The sequence below is a fragment of the Frieseomelitta varia genome, unplaced genomic scaffold (assembly GCF_011392965.1).
Source record: "Frieseomelitta varia isolate USP_RPSP 00005682 unplaced genomic scaffold, Fvar_1.2 scaffold_405, whole genome shotgun sequence".
Classification (NCBI taxonomy): Eukaryota; Metazoa; Arthropoda; class Insecta; order Hymenoptera; family Apidae; genus Frieseomelitta; species Frieseomelitta varia.
The window spans coordinates 224,226-241,864 of record NW_025110152.1 but is presented as its reverse complement, the minus strand read 5'-3'; the positions used below and the strand labels follow the sequence as shown (position 1 = coordinate 241,864).

The 17,639-nt window shown below is 34.5% G+C and overlaps 1 protein-coding gene across 1 annotated transcript in view; it reads right to left on the bottom strand.

Annotated features, from left to right (window-relative positions):
- Positions 1–681: 681 nt before the first annotated feature.
- Positions 682–17,639, bottom strand: part of LOC122531550 (MICOS complex subunit Mic60-like) — a 50,083-nt gene continuing 33,125 nt past the window's right edge. The window contains exons 4-6 of the mRNA XM_043659569.1: positions 15,495–15,598; positions 14,379–14,566; positions 682–904 (exon numbers count right to left, since the gene is read on the bottom strand). Coding sequence (XP_043515504.1) covers positions 694–904; positions 14,379–14,566; positions 15,495–15,598 — 503 coding nt within the window. The 3' untranslated portion in view covers positions 682–693. The remainder of the gene's footprint in view (positions 905–14,378; positions 14,567–15,494; positions 15,599–17,639) is intronic.

Sequence of the window (17,639 nt, the reverse complement as noted above, 5' to 3'; positions counted from 1 at the left end):
AAGTAGTGGAGTGATGCATGATCAAAAAATGGTCGGTAGATTGTGGATTTTTATAAACTGGAAGGAAATGGAACCTCAATAAAAATTTGTTTCGTCGGCTGAATATTACAACATTATACTCCACGCTTTAGACGTTCTGTATATATGTATATATATTTCGCTACTGCACGCATTCTTTTTGCAGCTTCAAATTTCCTATGAATACTTAAAAAAAATTTAAGGATCAGCTTGAAAGATATTTTAATAGAACTTCATTCACGTATGCATTATGTCCTCTATATCTTTGCTCTGCAAAATAAATACTAGAATATGCTTTAAACTCGTCAATTTTCGTACACTCTTATTCTTCCACGTTCTCACGTGAAATGACGAAAGGTGTTCACGTATGTACAAGAAAAGAGAAAGTATCCATTCGAAATGCTGCGACTGCAAAATGCACATGGATTATGGTACTTGGTATCATTCGTCTTTTCTTCCAACATTCAACAAGAAAGAAAAAAGATTGTGAAACAGACATTTTATAGAATTAAAAATAGGACTGAGAGACAGACAAAAGACTACAATGTTACTGGAATCATCCTTGAAAATCACGCTCCATTTTCTTATTCTGACAACAAATCTTACAATTTCGGAAAATCAACCCTTACAAATTATTCCTTTCTATTATCTCTTTTTTTTTAATATTATTTCGCTCTAATCGTTTTGACTGACCTTCGAATCTCCAGCGCCAAGGAACACTAGACCTATAGCACCAGCGTACGCCAACAGCGTGTCCACCGCCTGTTGAGTCTCCAGAAGAATCCTAGTTTCGTTCATCCAGTCTCTGGCGATGGACTTTGGCGCGCCTTTCAGCAAATTCATGTAACGAAGGGTCATCTTGAAATCACCGCGATCGAGCCAATACCTGAAGAAGAAAAAAAACAAATCAGAGATTTCACAATCGTTGGCATTTGCTTCGTCAAATTTTCACAGTTTCGCTCAAAAATTTTTAATACTTCAACGTTTTTCGAACAATTTATTTTATTACAGATCGGTTAAACTCAGAATGGACATTTCATTTTTAATAAAAATTTTATTTGGTATCGCGTTTGGTAGATAATACAATTTCTAAATCGCACATTCAATTTAATAAATGTAATATATTATACATTTATAGGTGTATTAACATTATTAACATTATAGGTGTATTTTTATTACTATATTATTTATTGTTATTATTATATTATATTATATTATTATATTATTACTATATTATATTATATTATTATTATATTATATTATATTATTATATTATTATTATATTATATTATATTATTATATTATTATTATATTATATTATATTATTATATTATTATTATATTATTACTATTATATTATTAATATATTACATTCATATTTCATTCGACAATCCTGTACGAATTTTTTCATCCAATTTCACGTAATTTGTTGAATTTATTAAAAAAAAAAAAGGGAAAAACATCAGCGCAAACGATTTAATACCCGGAATGACTACTGTCGCGTGCGCGTAATAATTTCATTTGTGAAATCCAATCGATCGAACGAAGAATAGACGGAGAGGGGGAGCGGCGATATTACAATAAAATAAAAGAGATAAAAAGCAGTTTTGCGAAAAGCGGTTGAAAATCGGTGCCTGATATCCGATAATGTGGCCAGGGGGTGCTTTCGAATTTCATCCGAATTACCTGTCGACCGATCAACGAACGAGTCATAAACATAAAAGCGCACAAGTGGGAAAACCGGGGGGGTTGCAATCGTCTCTCTTGAGAAATTTCGAGCTATTACACTATACTATAGCGCCGGCTATTTCCCGAAATTGTCCGGGAAATGGTTGACATTGGTTCCAACTTTCGATCAGCTTGCTTCGCACACCTCCTCCCTGACGCCTTCGTTCGAAAAGATTTAACGCGAATTTAATTGAACACAAAATCGAAGCTTCTTCAATTGTTACGTTTCGTGCAACAGACGCAAATTTTTGTTTTGTGACTCGACGACTCAAGATATACATACGTATATAAATTGCTCGAAAACTCCATGGTTTGCGACAATAACAACCGTTCGGAACTTACTAACGACCACAAACATATAATAATCACCTGGAACCCGTCACACTAAGGAATCGAAGGAAACGAACAAGCCGACTCCTTAGTCAAAGAAGCAACAATCGATCAAACAAAAGAAACCAACATCCCACACCAAGACCTACTAGCTTNAAAAATTTTTTTTAAAAAAAAAAAAAAAAAAAAAAAACAGAAAATGTCAAAGAAAAATTTCGAATTTCTAATTTACAAGCGACGACGTTGACGAATTTTTTAAATCTGAATGATTATTCGCAGATTCACGTCAGTTATCAGTCGTTTTTTTCTTTATTTGAAATCGATTTTAATATTTCAACTATTAATCATCACAACTGTCAATCGCCAATGCTCCAGATTCTGACGTGCATCAATTTTCAAATCTCGAAACTAATGGTTTGTACTCTTAACTATTGTACCCAACGATTGAATAGTTTTAACATTCAACTTTATCGTTCAATCAATTCCAACGTCTAACATTTTCAATCGTTGATTTTCCCAAATTTTCATTATCTCATTCGCCAATCTTTAAATATCATGTACAATATACAGTAGTATTTATTACATCATGCACAATAGAACTGAGTGCTTTTTTCACCTAATTGTTTTATTCAATTGATCCTAACACGTAATATTCCTAACTTGCTGGTGACATCCCCAATTTTAACTCTCATCTAATTTTCAAATTTCAACGTTTAACACATCCCAGTGACATCGCGAAGTATTATAATAAATATTGCATTACAAAAATTTAATTTTTATTTTTATATTCCTCCTGACAGAGATCTACGGAGTAATAGAATTCAATCGAAATTAAAAACTCCAAAATGAGATGAACGTAAAATCTGCATTTTCTCAATGGTGTCCAATGATGTCCATCTAAACTCTCAGTACTAAATTTTCAGTTCGATTCTCAAACATCAACCTAAATTTAAGTTCCAGGGACCTGTCCGAAATTTTCTCCGAAAAGAGAAAAACGAAATTATTGCGACGCATGCTCCTTCGATTCGTAAAAAAAGGGGAACGACCATCTTGCGAGGGACAAAAATAGAGGAAAGAATATCGGAAGTAGCAGCATCCAATGCTCTTCGTAGGACGTTAAACTTTCATTTCCGATGGTTTTTCCGACGAACGTACGTGACTGACCAGTTGGACACGTACGAGTACGAACAAGAGCGCAAGTACACGCGAACATACACGTAAACTAGCTGCACATGAACGTTCACACGTGCTACTGATAAATTACGAACAAAATATGTGTTTGTTTTAAGCTCTGGAACTGAATTCGATATTCTACCTCATTCGATTAATTTCTACTAAATAAATATATTTCTTTGTACTGTGTAAAGTGTATATACGTGTTTATACGTGAATATTATATTTTGCATAAATGCATTTTGTCTTGTAGATTTTATTACGTTACATTTATATTTATTATTATCGTGTTTTCTTTCTACTTTAAATATGTAAAATATATTATCGTTTTATTATCGTGTTTATTTATTGTCACGGTATTTAAAATTAAAATTGAAATTTACAGCATTCTCTTCTTCAAAAATTATCTCGACGAATGAATTCCTCCAAAGTTTCTTCAAATAAGAAAGTTTCAGTCTCCCCGATATATCCTCAAAACTTCTTCCTAACTAATTATTGCGTGACACCAACAATTTACTTGCTACGTGAAATAATCACACTGTCACGTGCAAACGCGAGACACGAGTAAACCAAGTAACAACTTTACTTAACAACGTAATGAATTTTAGTAATTAAACGTACATACGATAACCAAAGCCGATACATCTACAAATCCTTACCATAGTGAATCTGTTCTGTTTCAAATTCAAAAGATGAAGATTCGAACAAAAATCATTCGTCACGGTGAGAAGCTACTTTTCTCGAAATCTTCTTCGTTGCTCCAACTGTTTTTAACTTGAATAAAGTTGCATCCCGTGTACGTGTAGGGCACAAAGTACACACAGAGTAGGAACGTGAATATTTCAACGAGAGGCCACCTGCGTGGTCCACGTACGATGAAACAGAGGATGGTGGCGATGTGAGAAGTGGAAACGCATTAAAGTTTAATATTTGATGGCCACTTCTTTTTATCGACGGCCATTCGCCGCTGAAATTCTCGTGTTTTTAAGGGGTGGACGCGATGGCGTGGTTTTCGCGCGATCTGACTCAGCAAGCGAGAGATAATTCTTTTTACGATGATCTTCTTCGGAAGAAGCAGACTCACGTTCAAATTCCAGTATTTATATTTGAAAAATCTTCTTAATTTAAGAGTAATAATTTAACAAATGCTGAGACTCTCGTTATATTTATTGCAAACACGTTCATCTTTTTGTAATCGACTTTTATGCCAATAACAATGAGTGACCAAGTTTGAAAAGATTCAAAGACAGATTAGAGAGACTTTGATTAACATATCTACGGTATTTATTGTAATCTTTTGTCTTGAATACCCTGAATAATTTCGTAACCTGTGATAACATGTATTTTTAATAATTTATTGCGACCTGTGATAATATATATTCTAAGATAATTTATTGTGACCTCTATGTATCTTTTTTAACTATGAAGATTCAAAAAATATTTGTTCGTTTCATCGAGCTACTTTCCAAAAAAAAAACTTTTCCTGCTAAATGGCGTAAAAGATACATCTAATTGAAATCACTGTGAAACGTGACTTCTTCTTTATTTACATCATGCATTTTTGTATTCTTAACTTTCTCCAAAATTTGTAAACATATCTGTACATACTTTTACATTTACATTAATTTACAAAGCAATTAAATAATTCCATCTTACACTTTAATTGTTAATAACTTCTTGGCAGCCTGCAATTTTATGTTAGACAGGAACAGCAATAGGTGGCTTGCAGCAATTCGGTTTTGCTCATTTTAATAAAATCGCGAAACTTGTTACCATTATATGTAAGAAAGTTAAATAATAACAGCGACCTGTGTCATTTGTGAAACAGCACTGATAATATTAGTTCGTTCGCGTAGGAGGGTCCAACTTCGTTTCACTGTACCTCGTTTCCTTAATTTCTTTCATCTAGTTCCGGCGACTTTTTGAGATCTTCATTTGCATAACGACGGCTGCAAGCTAATTTTTCCTACTTATTACGTAAGTTGCAAGAGTAAGCTCTGTCAAACTTTGAACTCGATGGCTTTAATCTCACCAAAATTTTAAAGACACGACGATACTGTTTGTTTCACTATTTTCTATGCAGATAATTTTATTTACCATCGATTCGTTTCACCGTAACAATCCATCATCTTTCGTAACTTGTTCCATTTCTTACTTTTTGTGAAACTTTTATAAAATCCCTCTTTTTCTAATTCACGCCTATTCTTCCTCTCTTTCGTTTATATTAAAAATCTTTAGTTTGTTCAATTATTAAATTCAAAGCAGAATAAAATAAATAAATAAAAAGTAATGTAAAACAGTAGAAGTGAATTTGAACAAAATAAAAATAATAAAGCGAATAGAAACAAATTTAATTACTAAACAAACACAAAAATCTGTTTGTTTCTCTGTTTTTCTTCACCTGTTACTCGTTCGAAAACTTAAAAAAAGAAAGGAAAATGGAAAAAGTTTCCAAAACTACCACCAGGTCAGTCAATCACACCGATTAACCCTTGAACCAGCAGAATCGAAAGCGAGAGAAGTCATTGCCGCGTGTCTAATTGAATTCCGTTCGATACCGCGGCGCGAGAATTCCCCGACTGGCCGTTTGAACTTTGCTAATTTTAATTTCGCCTGGGTTCGTTCGAGGTGGCGGGGGGGGGGACAAACCTTAAACCGAAGCCCTGTCCAAATGCTGCGAAACTTTAATCCCGCTTGCAAGTTCTCCGATCCCATTTCGAGGAAATATTTGAACTGTCGTCGAGTCGATTTTAATTTTCCTGGAACGCGAAATGGCTCCTCCGGTGGGGATGGTCATTTCGAGGTTTTAATCCAGCCTGGTTCAAACAACGAGTAATCGTGTTTCCGATCGTCGGGTACATAAAAGTGCTTCGCGAGAAAAATTTTCAATCGTTGATAGAATAATGGATTATTGGATGAAATTCACTCGATACAACGACAACAACGAGAAACAGAATTATCTGCACGGTGGGTTTATTTTATTTAGACGTAGGTATTTAATAATTTTTATATATTTAACGCATTTATATAATTTATATAATATATAATTTAATGCATTGTACTATATAATTTTATTTATATAATTTAATGCATTTATACAATTTATATATTATTTAATTATAATATATTATATAATTTACTACATAATTTAATTATAATTTAATTATAATATATTATATAATTTATTACATAATTTAATTATAATTTAATTATAATAAAATTATAATAAATTTAATTATAATTATACTATATAATTTTTATATATTTATATAATTTAATGCGTTATACTATATTATTAAATATATTTAAATCTGTAATTAAATATATAGCACATAGCCACTTATAGTAATGCACATTATTAAATAATTTACTTTTATTTGTGTACGTTTATTGTTTTATGTATATTTGTATAACAGTATACAATTATACATATTTAAATATATTTAATAATATACGTATATTTATCTTAGAGCTTATACTCTTGTCGTATATGTTTCAATAAATCCATGCAAATGAGTTATTGATCCTTTTGACCAATGAGATGAAATTGAGAATCGATCAGTTTAGATCTTCCAAGAGGCTCGTACATCCAAATTACAACAATAAATGGCACACTTCAAAATAAAATATATACCTATTCCTTGTCACAAATTTCAAAAATTTTCTCTTGTTCTTTGCGATAAAGAATTTGTAAATTGAGTAATTTCCTGTCTCAAGGAAAAAAGAAAGAGATAAAGAAACAGTAGTTGAAAATGTGTATGTGTGTGTGTCTTCCGAGGACGTTGAAACTTCCGCCAGCAAAAACCGGAAGTCGAGGCAAATCCACAAGAAACATTTCACGATACAAATGTTTTTCGCGGAAAAACTTCAAGTGTCTCCGCGACGAGTTTCTCCGATGAGTTTCTCATCTTGTTGCGATTCTTTTCGAGGATACCTTCGTGGCCGCGTGTTTGAATATTTCCTCGCAACACAACTTTGATGAAATTCTCCTCGATTCTTCCCCCAAACACTGCCAATCTCTCCTGCCCAAAAAAATATCCAATCGCTCTTCGATTCGTAAAACTTTTACTCTTTACAGTTTATTTCCATTGTTGCCATTAGATACTAATGGTACACATTTCGACATGTTTGAAATTTAATTTCAAACGATTCAAAAATAATTCACTCAATTCGAGAGACAATCAGCCCAAAATTTATACTTATTTATTATTGTCTATATTCATTTATAATTTCAACTTATTATTTTGTTTCAATTTATTATTTTGTAAATAATCCATTTCTGTAGTGAAACCTTTGAGAATTTCGAGAACGTCAGTTTCGTAATATTTTCCATCGAGAACTTGAGAGAAAAAACGGATACGATAGTTAACGGATATGCGTAATTTTCCGTTCCCAATTTTTTTCGCTTGTCAAACCAAGGACACAATCCCTGCATAAAGATTCAAAGACTGCGACAGAGAAAAAAAAACCGAGTACAACGCGACGGACGTTCCATTTCAACGAAATTGGCGTGAAAACAATAAACAACAGATTATCAAATTCTCCTGGAACATGACCGAAATCACAAAGTGCAAAGTATTTAATCCAAGGTCTTAAGCAAGTAGTGAGAACGTGTAATAAAGCTGACGCGTCGAGTCTGACGCAGCACGAGTCCACGCTACTGAAACAATTCCCTCGAAACAACCCTTTCAACCGGTTCTATCTCCCTCTCTAGAAAAAAAAAAAAAAAAAGAAAAGAAACAAAAGGGCTTCGATGTACAAAACAACGATCATCTACACAATGCACGAAAATCCCGAAAGAAAGCCAAGGAGAATGAGGGTGAGAATTTTAACGAAATCAAAAGCAACAACTTCCCCCGTTACAACATTCTGCAAAATGGCGGCGAAAGAATTTGAAAAAGAAAAAAAAAGAAGAAAAGGTCAAACATTCGCGGCGACTCGAACGATTGTCTAATCGACCTGCATAATGGACCGGTCAATTACGGGCTGATCCGCCGAAACAAAGGAGACAGATCTCGCGTGAAATCGTGAACGAAACCGGAGCGGTTGTTGCCACGGACAGTTTTATGGGCTGGGCGATTTCTCAGCGGAAACGAGCCCGAGCGTGCGATGAAAACCGATCGCTGGAGGAGGAAGGTTCGGACAAACGATTTTAGCTGTAACCATGGCCGCGCACGGTGGATATTAGAGTGCCTTCCGGCTTTCGGAATCTGGATGAAAGATATTTATGAAGCCCAGAGGGATGGCGCGCGAGAAACCCTGCTTTTTGGCGACAGATAAAGAGAGTAATTTAATTGATTGACTGATAAATCTGAGGGACGTTGGAGGGTCGAGAACGACATTTTTTAGGCGTAAGTTTCAATTTATCGAATTTATTATGGAATTTTCTCATTTTTATTGGCAACATAGTGTTTCTTTAAAATGGCGTGGATTCATTTTTTTTTTCTTTTGAGACGGAAGTTTATTAATTTTTAAATTTAATTATATAAATAAATAAAATTTAATTTTTTTTATATATATTTGTATAATTTTATTATTAATAATTGATAATTTTATAATAAAATGAATTATTTATGAATTTTCAATAATTTTAATAATTAGATTATTAAATATTATAAAAAATTCTACAAAAATAATTAGAATTTTATATTATTCAATTTCATCTTTATAATCTATTATACTTATATTTTTTTTAATTATTAATAATTATTTTCTAATATAAATTTAAAAATTCTAATAAATTTCTTTATACTAATATTATTTATAAAAATAAGAATATTTCCATTTCATAATTGAATAATTTTTTGTTATGAAAAATCATCATGACAACAAATTTTTTTCCTATCGACAATTATAAAATTTATTCCTATTATATATTTTTCTGTCATTTTATAAATTTAATGTTTTATCTTGGAGGGAAATTTTATTGATTTCAATCTTCATTGGTTTAAATTTACTTCAAACTTAATTGAAATTTAATTTAATTCACTTCAAAATTTATTCCAAGTGTCGTTTTATAAAGTCCAAAAAGAGTCCATTTTTGAATTTTTTTAGAAAATACTTAGATCCGAGTAACGGAGCACGTAGAAGTATAAAAAATTTCTTTCGAAAAATGTGATTTCTATGACTTTTCAATCGGTGAGGATAATTTTAAGCTAGCTATTCGACGGTTAAATTGGTTTATAGGTAACGGAGGGATGGGTTACGTCGGGTAGAAAAGCTCGTTAAAGGGGTCCACTCATACATTCTACTTAATTGAGTTCATCGGCGGTCCAATTATGATCCTAAGTATGAGACACCGTCAGCCATGCGACCGTGATATACGATCCTATTGTTTGCAAGAATCTAACCGAGAAATTGGTGTTATAGAGCTTCGCGCCCTTGCCCTTCCACGGGAAACGGATCCTATAATTCACGAGATTACGCGGCTCTTGATCACCAAAATCGCGAAAATTCATCGTTTCAATTACACATTTAGAAAACATTTTCGATCCTTCCGAAGAAAGATTAATCCAATCAATTCTCGTCCTTTAAATGCTGAGATTTTACGATTCTAACTATAAATAGAAACAAGTAAACTAAAGGCCAGAAGGATCTCTCTTTGAAGAATATCAGGATACAAATATTCTAGATGATAAAATATAAAAAGATTAGTGGAGAATTAGAATAACCAAACTCACGATCATTCAACAACTATCCTAAATTCCAAGTTCATGACACAATCAAACAACTTCAAGCTCGTTCGTTTTCAAACACTCCAAACGACATACGTACATACATCCGTAACGCTTAATGAAAGAAAAATCGAGCAATTTCGAGGTAAAACTTGAAGCAGTTAAATTAAAGAAACACACGCTTGCACTTTTAAAATTCTAATTCGCTCAACAACCAACCAATCCATGATACAATTAACGAGTACAATTCCGTTTATTTCCTACTAAAATCAAATAAGACACAACTAAAGTGAAGCACCAAACTAAAGCACCAAAGAGAAATATTGTAGAGGCAGTGTGCAAATATCATTCTCTATTAGTCTAATTAGCCTATATCTATAGTATAAAGTTAGGTCAAAGCATGCAATACTAGACGTAAGGGAAAAGTAATAAGGGAAAATTTGACAACCAAGCCCAATTAAAAAACGGAAAACAAAATGTAAAGAACAATGTCTGAGGTCTATTTCTAGGCCGAAAAGCTGAAATAAAGAGATACATTCGTTCATACTAAAATCAAATAAAGGAAAACGAAAAATTAAATACGTGCTTGAAAAGTACGAAAAACTTTGAGAAAAACTGAGAGTGACGCTCGCGGCTTAAAGACAACGACTAGCCAAAATTCTAAGTCTCCGCGATACAATTAACCGGCGCTTCGACCTCGTTCATTTTCCTCCCCTATCCCCCGCCAACCCCTTAATTACTAGAACAATTCCGGGCACAGAATTTCCGCCATTCAGGCCCTGTTTTTCACCGGCGGGAATTCCACGGAATTTGTATCCACCGACCAGTATGCACGCAAAACTCGCAACGTATTTGCGCGGCCATATTTTTCCCTCTACCCCCGTTCGCCGCATCGCTCGGACTGGATGTAGCGAGGACGTAGGTCCAACGCGCGAAATTCACAGTTCCTATTTCCCATCGTTCGTTGAAAACGAGCCACGTATCTATGATACGCATATTTTGCGGCCGCGTTTTATCCGTCCGCTTCTTTATGCGCGCTGTTACTTTTTCGACGTAATAAGCGTCACGGCAAACGGTCGTGTTTCAGCTGGCTAGATGTGGCACTTGCATTTTTTAATACTTCCATCCGATTCTCTCCGCCCCCCCCCCCCNTTTTTTTTTTTTTTTTTTTTTTTTTTTGGTGCCTTCTTCTCGCGTCATTTACTGTTTGACTTACTGTTTCTTTCGTTCGATGAATTTGTTAATAACCCTGTCTTTCCTTTGCTCCCTTTTATTCTCTCGTTTCTTTCTTCGCTTCGACTCCACTCGTGATCTCTCCCGTCTTACAATAAATACAAGTCGCTCAAGTAGTTTGAGCAAATCATTCGGTCTGGCGGAGTTTGATTTTGCATTTTTAACTTCGGCTTATTGAATTGAAGGTCAATCACGACGTAGGAAGAGAACAACTTGCTAACGCGCAGAAGATTGAAAAGGAAACCGTAAGAGACAAAAGTCAACTGGACGTTAAATGTCATGTTAATGATAATAATTTAGGATTACATTACTTGGGTCACGTACTCTTAGAATGAGAGAATTGTCAGTGAAAATTACTATCAAAGTAATTCTAGACTTCTGAGACTAAAAATATTCTCTCGACTTTAAAAATATTCTCACGACTTTTTCTATAAAAATCAGTGGAAAGGAAAAATTCCATTTTCAATTCGCCAAACGTACAACTAACTGAAGAACAAAACACGCGGAACTAGCAACTGAAAAATCTCGGGACTCTCTGAATAAAACTCGTTGGAAAAAGAAACCAACGTCAAGAAAGCCAAGAATATTAAATAAATTTCATTTATCATTAATTGCGCCTTAAATGGCCGTAACTAACTAACGCGTTTGCATCGCAAATTCAGGGACACCCGTAATTACGTGGACCTTCGTCGTTGCATGCGTCCCTTTACCAAATTTCGACGCTGCAGCGTTAAAAATTATCCGGCATAAAGGTAGCGAGAACCGTGTGGAAACCGCCAACAGCACCAGCGGGCTCGTATCGTTCGCGGCGATTCTAATTTACTCGCATGTGCACGCTGTTAATGTCGCTGCAACGCGGCATGACGTTGCAGCGCCAAGGTAAACGAGCTGCCTTAATGCTGATAACGCGAGCAAGGGTTTTTCCTCTCGAGTCGCAGGAGAAAAGAAGAAAGAGGAGAAAAGAAACCACCGGAGGCAGAGAAAGATAAAGTTTCGACCGTTTTCAAGATTAACGAATTTTCCTAAAAGGAACGCCGCGTTTATCCTCCTTGCATAATTAATAGGAATTCTGTGAATTAGTTCGCAGAAGCAGGGGTTGCTCGTTTTTTTTAATTAGGTTGAGGCTCGTTCGTTTCGGCCGGCGAGTGAAAAATTTCACCGGGAAATTTAATTGGAAAGTTCTGGCATAATTTGAATGAAGTTTCGAAGAGAAAGGAGAGATATTGGAGGTTGTTGCAGCCGTAGCCCTGTAGAGGTTAAACACTCGATGCGATATTTAAAGCTTTCTCGAGAATAAACGTTTCGATATTTAAAGCTTTCTCGTGAATAAACGTTCAACAAATCTCATCGGGTTCGATACATTTGTTTGGATTGTTGCGAAACAATTTTGTGATATTATTCCCTGATCCAAGAATTTCTCAATGAACGGTGTCTGTTCTCCTGATCCTTAACCCTTTGCGATGGCAACTGATTGCGCGGACCATAACGAGCGACCGAACCCGTATACAATGATTCGTCGCTTTCTTCTTCTTTTGAAACTCGTCGATGTGACATCGCTAGGATATAAATTATTGAGAAGTAATAATATCACTTTTTGTCTTATCCATTTGTTTTGCTTGGGTTATATTTAAATATATTTATAACTGAGAAAATATTGCAATTTTGGGAGAAAAAATTCTCGACGTGCGTGGCACGTCATTTCAGCCGCAAGAGGTTAAGAACGCAAGATTTTCCCTAATCAACTTTCACTCGTTTAAATTTATCCTTTTTTTTAATAGCAGCTGCAGCCTCGTAGAATTCAAAATTAATTATACGATTAATTCACGGAATTAATAGAGAAATATATATAAAATATTAATAGAGAAATATATAATTTTAATACAGAAATATATAAAATATATATTTAAGAAGAAATCTTTCCTCTCCTCCCCCCTTTCGCTAACAACAACATTCGATGATTGTTTCGATACTCAATCTCGTTTGTGATGAGCAAAAATAATCGCCAAATGAAATCAACGAAATGATGTGACAATCGCGCGAAAGAACTATGTCGCAGTGGAAGGGGGAAAAAAAGACGCAGAGAGAGAGAGAGAGAGAGAGAAGGAGAGAGAGAGAGAAAGAGAGAGACGAATGAGAACAACGGTGAAATCTGGATATCGGCGTTCGACCATCGATTGCCACGTTTCACCCCGTGGCCAAAGGGTGGTAAAGGGTGTAACAAAGCCTGGAACGTGTCGGTGAACAAAGAACCGACGACAATACCGTCATCAAATCGCGCTGCCGCCCATAAGAAACAACGGGAACCCGGTGTCGATAAACGCGGGCCGGAAAATTAATTTCCCTGTTTGGTCAGGTTTGCTCGTTCCTTCCAGAAGCCAGCCTTTCATCCACTAATTAGCAGACGCGACCTGATTTTCCCAATTATATTCCACACGCATCTGGTAATTGCGATTCTGTGTTGGTGAGACGGAGGGTAGGTGGTGGTGGGAGGGAGAGACTGTTTTAATTTGTTTCGACGATGATTAATCCTTTGCTGTCACAGAGAGCGGATCGGTTAAATAGTATCGTTTAAATATCTGCTTCGTTCGCTGCTGTTGCGGGAAATATATATTTCTTTGACAAAGTAACACTGGAAATTTTTCTATTTTTGAAAAATTTTAAAATTATTGATTTGTTTTTTTTTTTTTTTTTTAATGGCAGCCTGTATTCTTTTTATATACTAGTCGGTGTGCTGTAACTTTTCATATCGAAGGTATCCAATGTTTATATAGAGTAAATTTTAGTAATTTTTAAATAATAATTCGAATGATTCTTTTTGGCAATTTTTTTCAATAGAAATTCAACATGACGAAGATGAATGATCTGACGAATAATGAAGTAATATTTCTGCAGTATACTTGGAGTATTTATTTATTATTTCGAAAATTAAGTAAACGATTAAAATTTTAATTTGAAGAATAATTTAAAAACGACACATTTTAAATAACCAAATGATGAAACTGACCGATATCACAACATCAAATAACACCACAAATGACAAAATGACCAATATTTAAAGTAACAAAAAAAGAAAAGAAATAATATAAATAATAACAAAAAAAAACAAATAATATAAACGCGTATTTAAAAAACAAAAAGTAAATATTGTGTCGTAAGAAAAGGATAAATCTGACTTTAGAACAACGTGCGATAAATCAAAGCTAAAATCGAAAGAAGCATTTACCTGGCCCGATGAAGGATGTCGTACGTGTTCAGTTTGTTCACATCGATGGGTTTGTCCTCGATTTCGTACTGAGGTATGGGATTGGCGTTTTTGATGATCAAATAGCTCTGAAGGTAACTAAGAAAATAGATAGGCAGCGAAGCACCTTCCTCGGGTACCATGGCCAATCGTCGGGCCACTTGTTCCACCTGAAACCAGTTTCCACGTCATAAATTTCTGCAGCCCTCCGATAACGTTTTATTATAAACTTTATAACCGGCCGACCGACCGGCCATCTCGAAAACCCATTGAAATAAAAAGGAATAAAGAGAATTCAATTTCCTTATCGATTTCAGATAGAAGGTCTCGCAAGTTCGATTTCTTGTGGGAACACGGGTGAAACATAGCTAATCGAATGTTTTAAAGTATAGAATGCTTCGAGGAAGGTGAAACGTTTGGAAAAAACGAAGGGTGAGAATTGTTTAGAGATTCTGCCGTGGTTGATAAAATACAATAAAAATGAAATTTGAAGAGAAGGAGGGGAATTCTAAAAAGATTGTGACAATAAAGAGGCAAAAATTGAAGATTAAAGGGATTCGAAGGAACGAAATTTCGGAAGAGAAATCACGAGAAGAAAATTTTAAAGGTATTGAGAGAAGATAGAATTAAGAATGGAATAAAGATAAAATAGAAACTGAATAACAAAATAAAACGCTGTTGAAATTAAAGATATCCGAAGTAATCAAAATTTTTAAAACTCGCGATTAAAATTTTGAAGGAAAATGTCCGAGGACGGGATAAAAGAAATTCCAAAAAAAAAACATAACGATCGTAAATATTTCTTATATCTTTATGAATGTTTCAAAATCTTCGAAAGGCTGGGCTATTGAACATGAAATTAAAAAAAAAAAAAAGAATGCGAAAAATTCCTAAGACGTGTTAACTATCAAAACTGTCAACATTTTTGTGACATTTAATATTTTTAAAAGGATTAAAAACTCGACTCAAAAAAAAAAAAAAAAAAAGTGCACGAGGATTGAATGCAAGGTGAAGAATATTTTTCTTAGCGCTGCTGTCTTTAATGGGATGTAAAATTTCGACGGGGTAATGAAGAAAAATCGGTGAGTGTATAATTACCTTGAGGAACCTTGCACGAAGAACGTCTTCTGGGAACACTCCTCTTTTCGCGGCCTCCTCTGGAATGCCTTGAATTGCTGCTGTCACCAGCGGATCCTCCTTGGCTGGAAAAAGAAGAAACTTGCTAAGAATAATACATTTCTGACGAAAAAAAAATCATCAACCGAGAGAAATTAATGTTTGAAATGATTTATTCATTAGTTAAAGTATCCTACGTCTTTTAGTCATTTACACGTTTTTTCTTTTAAAGATTCAGCGTCGATTCAACGGAGATTAGACTAATTGACAATTGATTACACGCACGTACGAGTTTCATTAAACGAAAAAACAAAAAACGTCGATATTAAAATTCAAAAGTTCAAGTGTCAATCTGAATTTCAAATTTCCCCAATTTTAGTTTCAATTTCGAATATTCGGAATCCATCTGACTCTCCATTTTCACCTTGTTAAAATACTACAAATCGTGTAAATTGCATTATACTAATGGTAAAAAAAAAAAAAAAAAGAAAAAAATGAATTTTAAACCAGCTTTAAAAAAACTAAATAGAGCTAAATTACGTACGGATTTTCTTCTAACAATAACACATTTTTTTCTCCCGTTTTCAATTTAAAATGAATTTTACACCAACTGATACTTCTCATTTTCGAACGATTAAAGACAAATATCATTGCATCAAGTTAACGAAACAAAATGAAAATCTAAATACCAATCGATATGTAAATAACAATCGAGTTAAGTGTTAATCAAAACAGAGTGAAAATTATACCGAGCAGGCAAAGGCCAGATTATAAATATTGCGCGACAACCGACGTGACGAGGGTTAACCATAATCCATCGAAACAGAAACTTTCTCTCACAATCAAAGAGGGATTCAAAGAGAAATTAAGCTAGTTTATTCGCGTAATTAACCGGTGGAGGGTTGAAACGGTGGGGGAGCGTTGAAAGAGTGCGAAATTACCGTCGTTATTTCTCCAAACCGAAATTTCCAGTGGAAAATTGATTAACATCGGGCAACGTTGACGCAACCCCTCCCCCAACCTCCTCACCACCCTATCCCCTAGCCGCTACTCACCCTTTAACAAATCGCATTATACCAGATGCTGTTACTTCGGTGGAATACATTACTTCGCAATTTTGCGAAATTTTGCTCGGCAGGCCGAAAACGGGTGATAAATGATCGAAGGGAGGGAGGAGGGAGGGTGAAACTTCGAGGCTCAGTTTTCGAGGCCCGAGCCTAAAATTTATTATTACGTTCGGCGACGATACGTGCCCCCTGATATCGGCGCTGCGGTGAATATTCTGTCGTTCCTCCCATTCGTCATATGATAAATCACGAAACAGCGGCGGTAATTGCCATTCGAAGCTATTATAGGAGACAAACTGATTAACTTTGCTTTCTGTAAAATTCGTCGTTTCGTTTCGTTTCGTTTCGCGGTCGAGACGCGGATCACGTCACAATCGGATTTACGAATTACAGCGAAGTTACACCGAAAGCTGGATTTTTCGATCGTCCAAGTATGTAATATTGAAACAGGTAAAAGAAAACAAATATCCTGAATGAGAACTTCTATATGATACGAACATTAAGAACAAGTTAGACTTTATTTATCGTTGAGTTTTGGATGAAGATTAATTTGATTCAATTTTGTTAGAAAGTAATCTTCGTCAGAAAGATATTACAACGTGAAATATTAAATACACGGAATTAAATGCACGAAATTTTAGCAATCCGGTACAAATTATTACCAATATTTGTAACTAAACAATTTTATTTAAGAATTAACTCTCTCAGACAGCGTCTATACGGTAGAACTCCGTTTATGTGAATTTATTCATTGTGTGAATTTATTTATTCGTTTGTTTGTATATCCACGTACTTCTCCCCATCACGTGTGAGAGTTCAGATAATCAAACAAAATTCTACCGTAAATAAAATATATACACTTTTATAATATATACACTTATTGGATATTTTAGGTTTTAAAATTACTCTGACACACAACGATCGAAGTGGTGTGAAGTAAGATTTAAAGGTGCAAAAAAATGTTACACATTTTTATATTTCTGTCGATCCGTGTGTTCATTTTATAATACTTCTCACGTTCCCCGAGTTACTGCTTACAAATTCCAACAAAAAAAAAAAA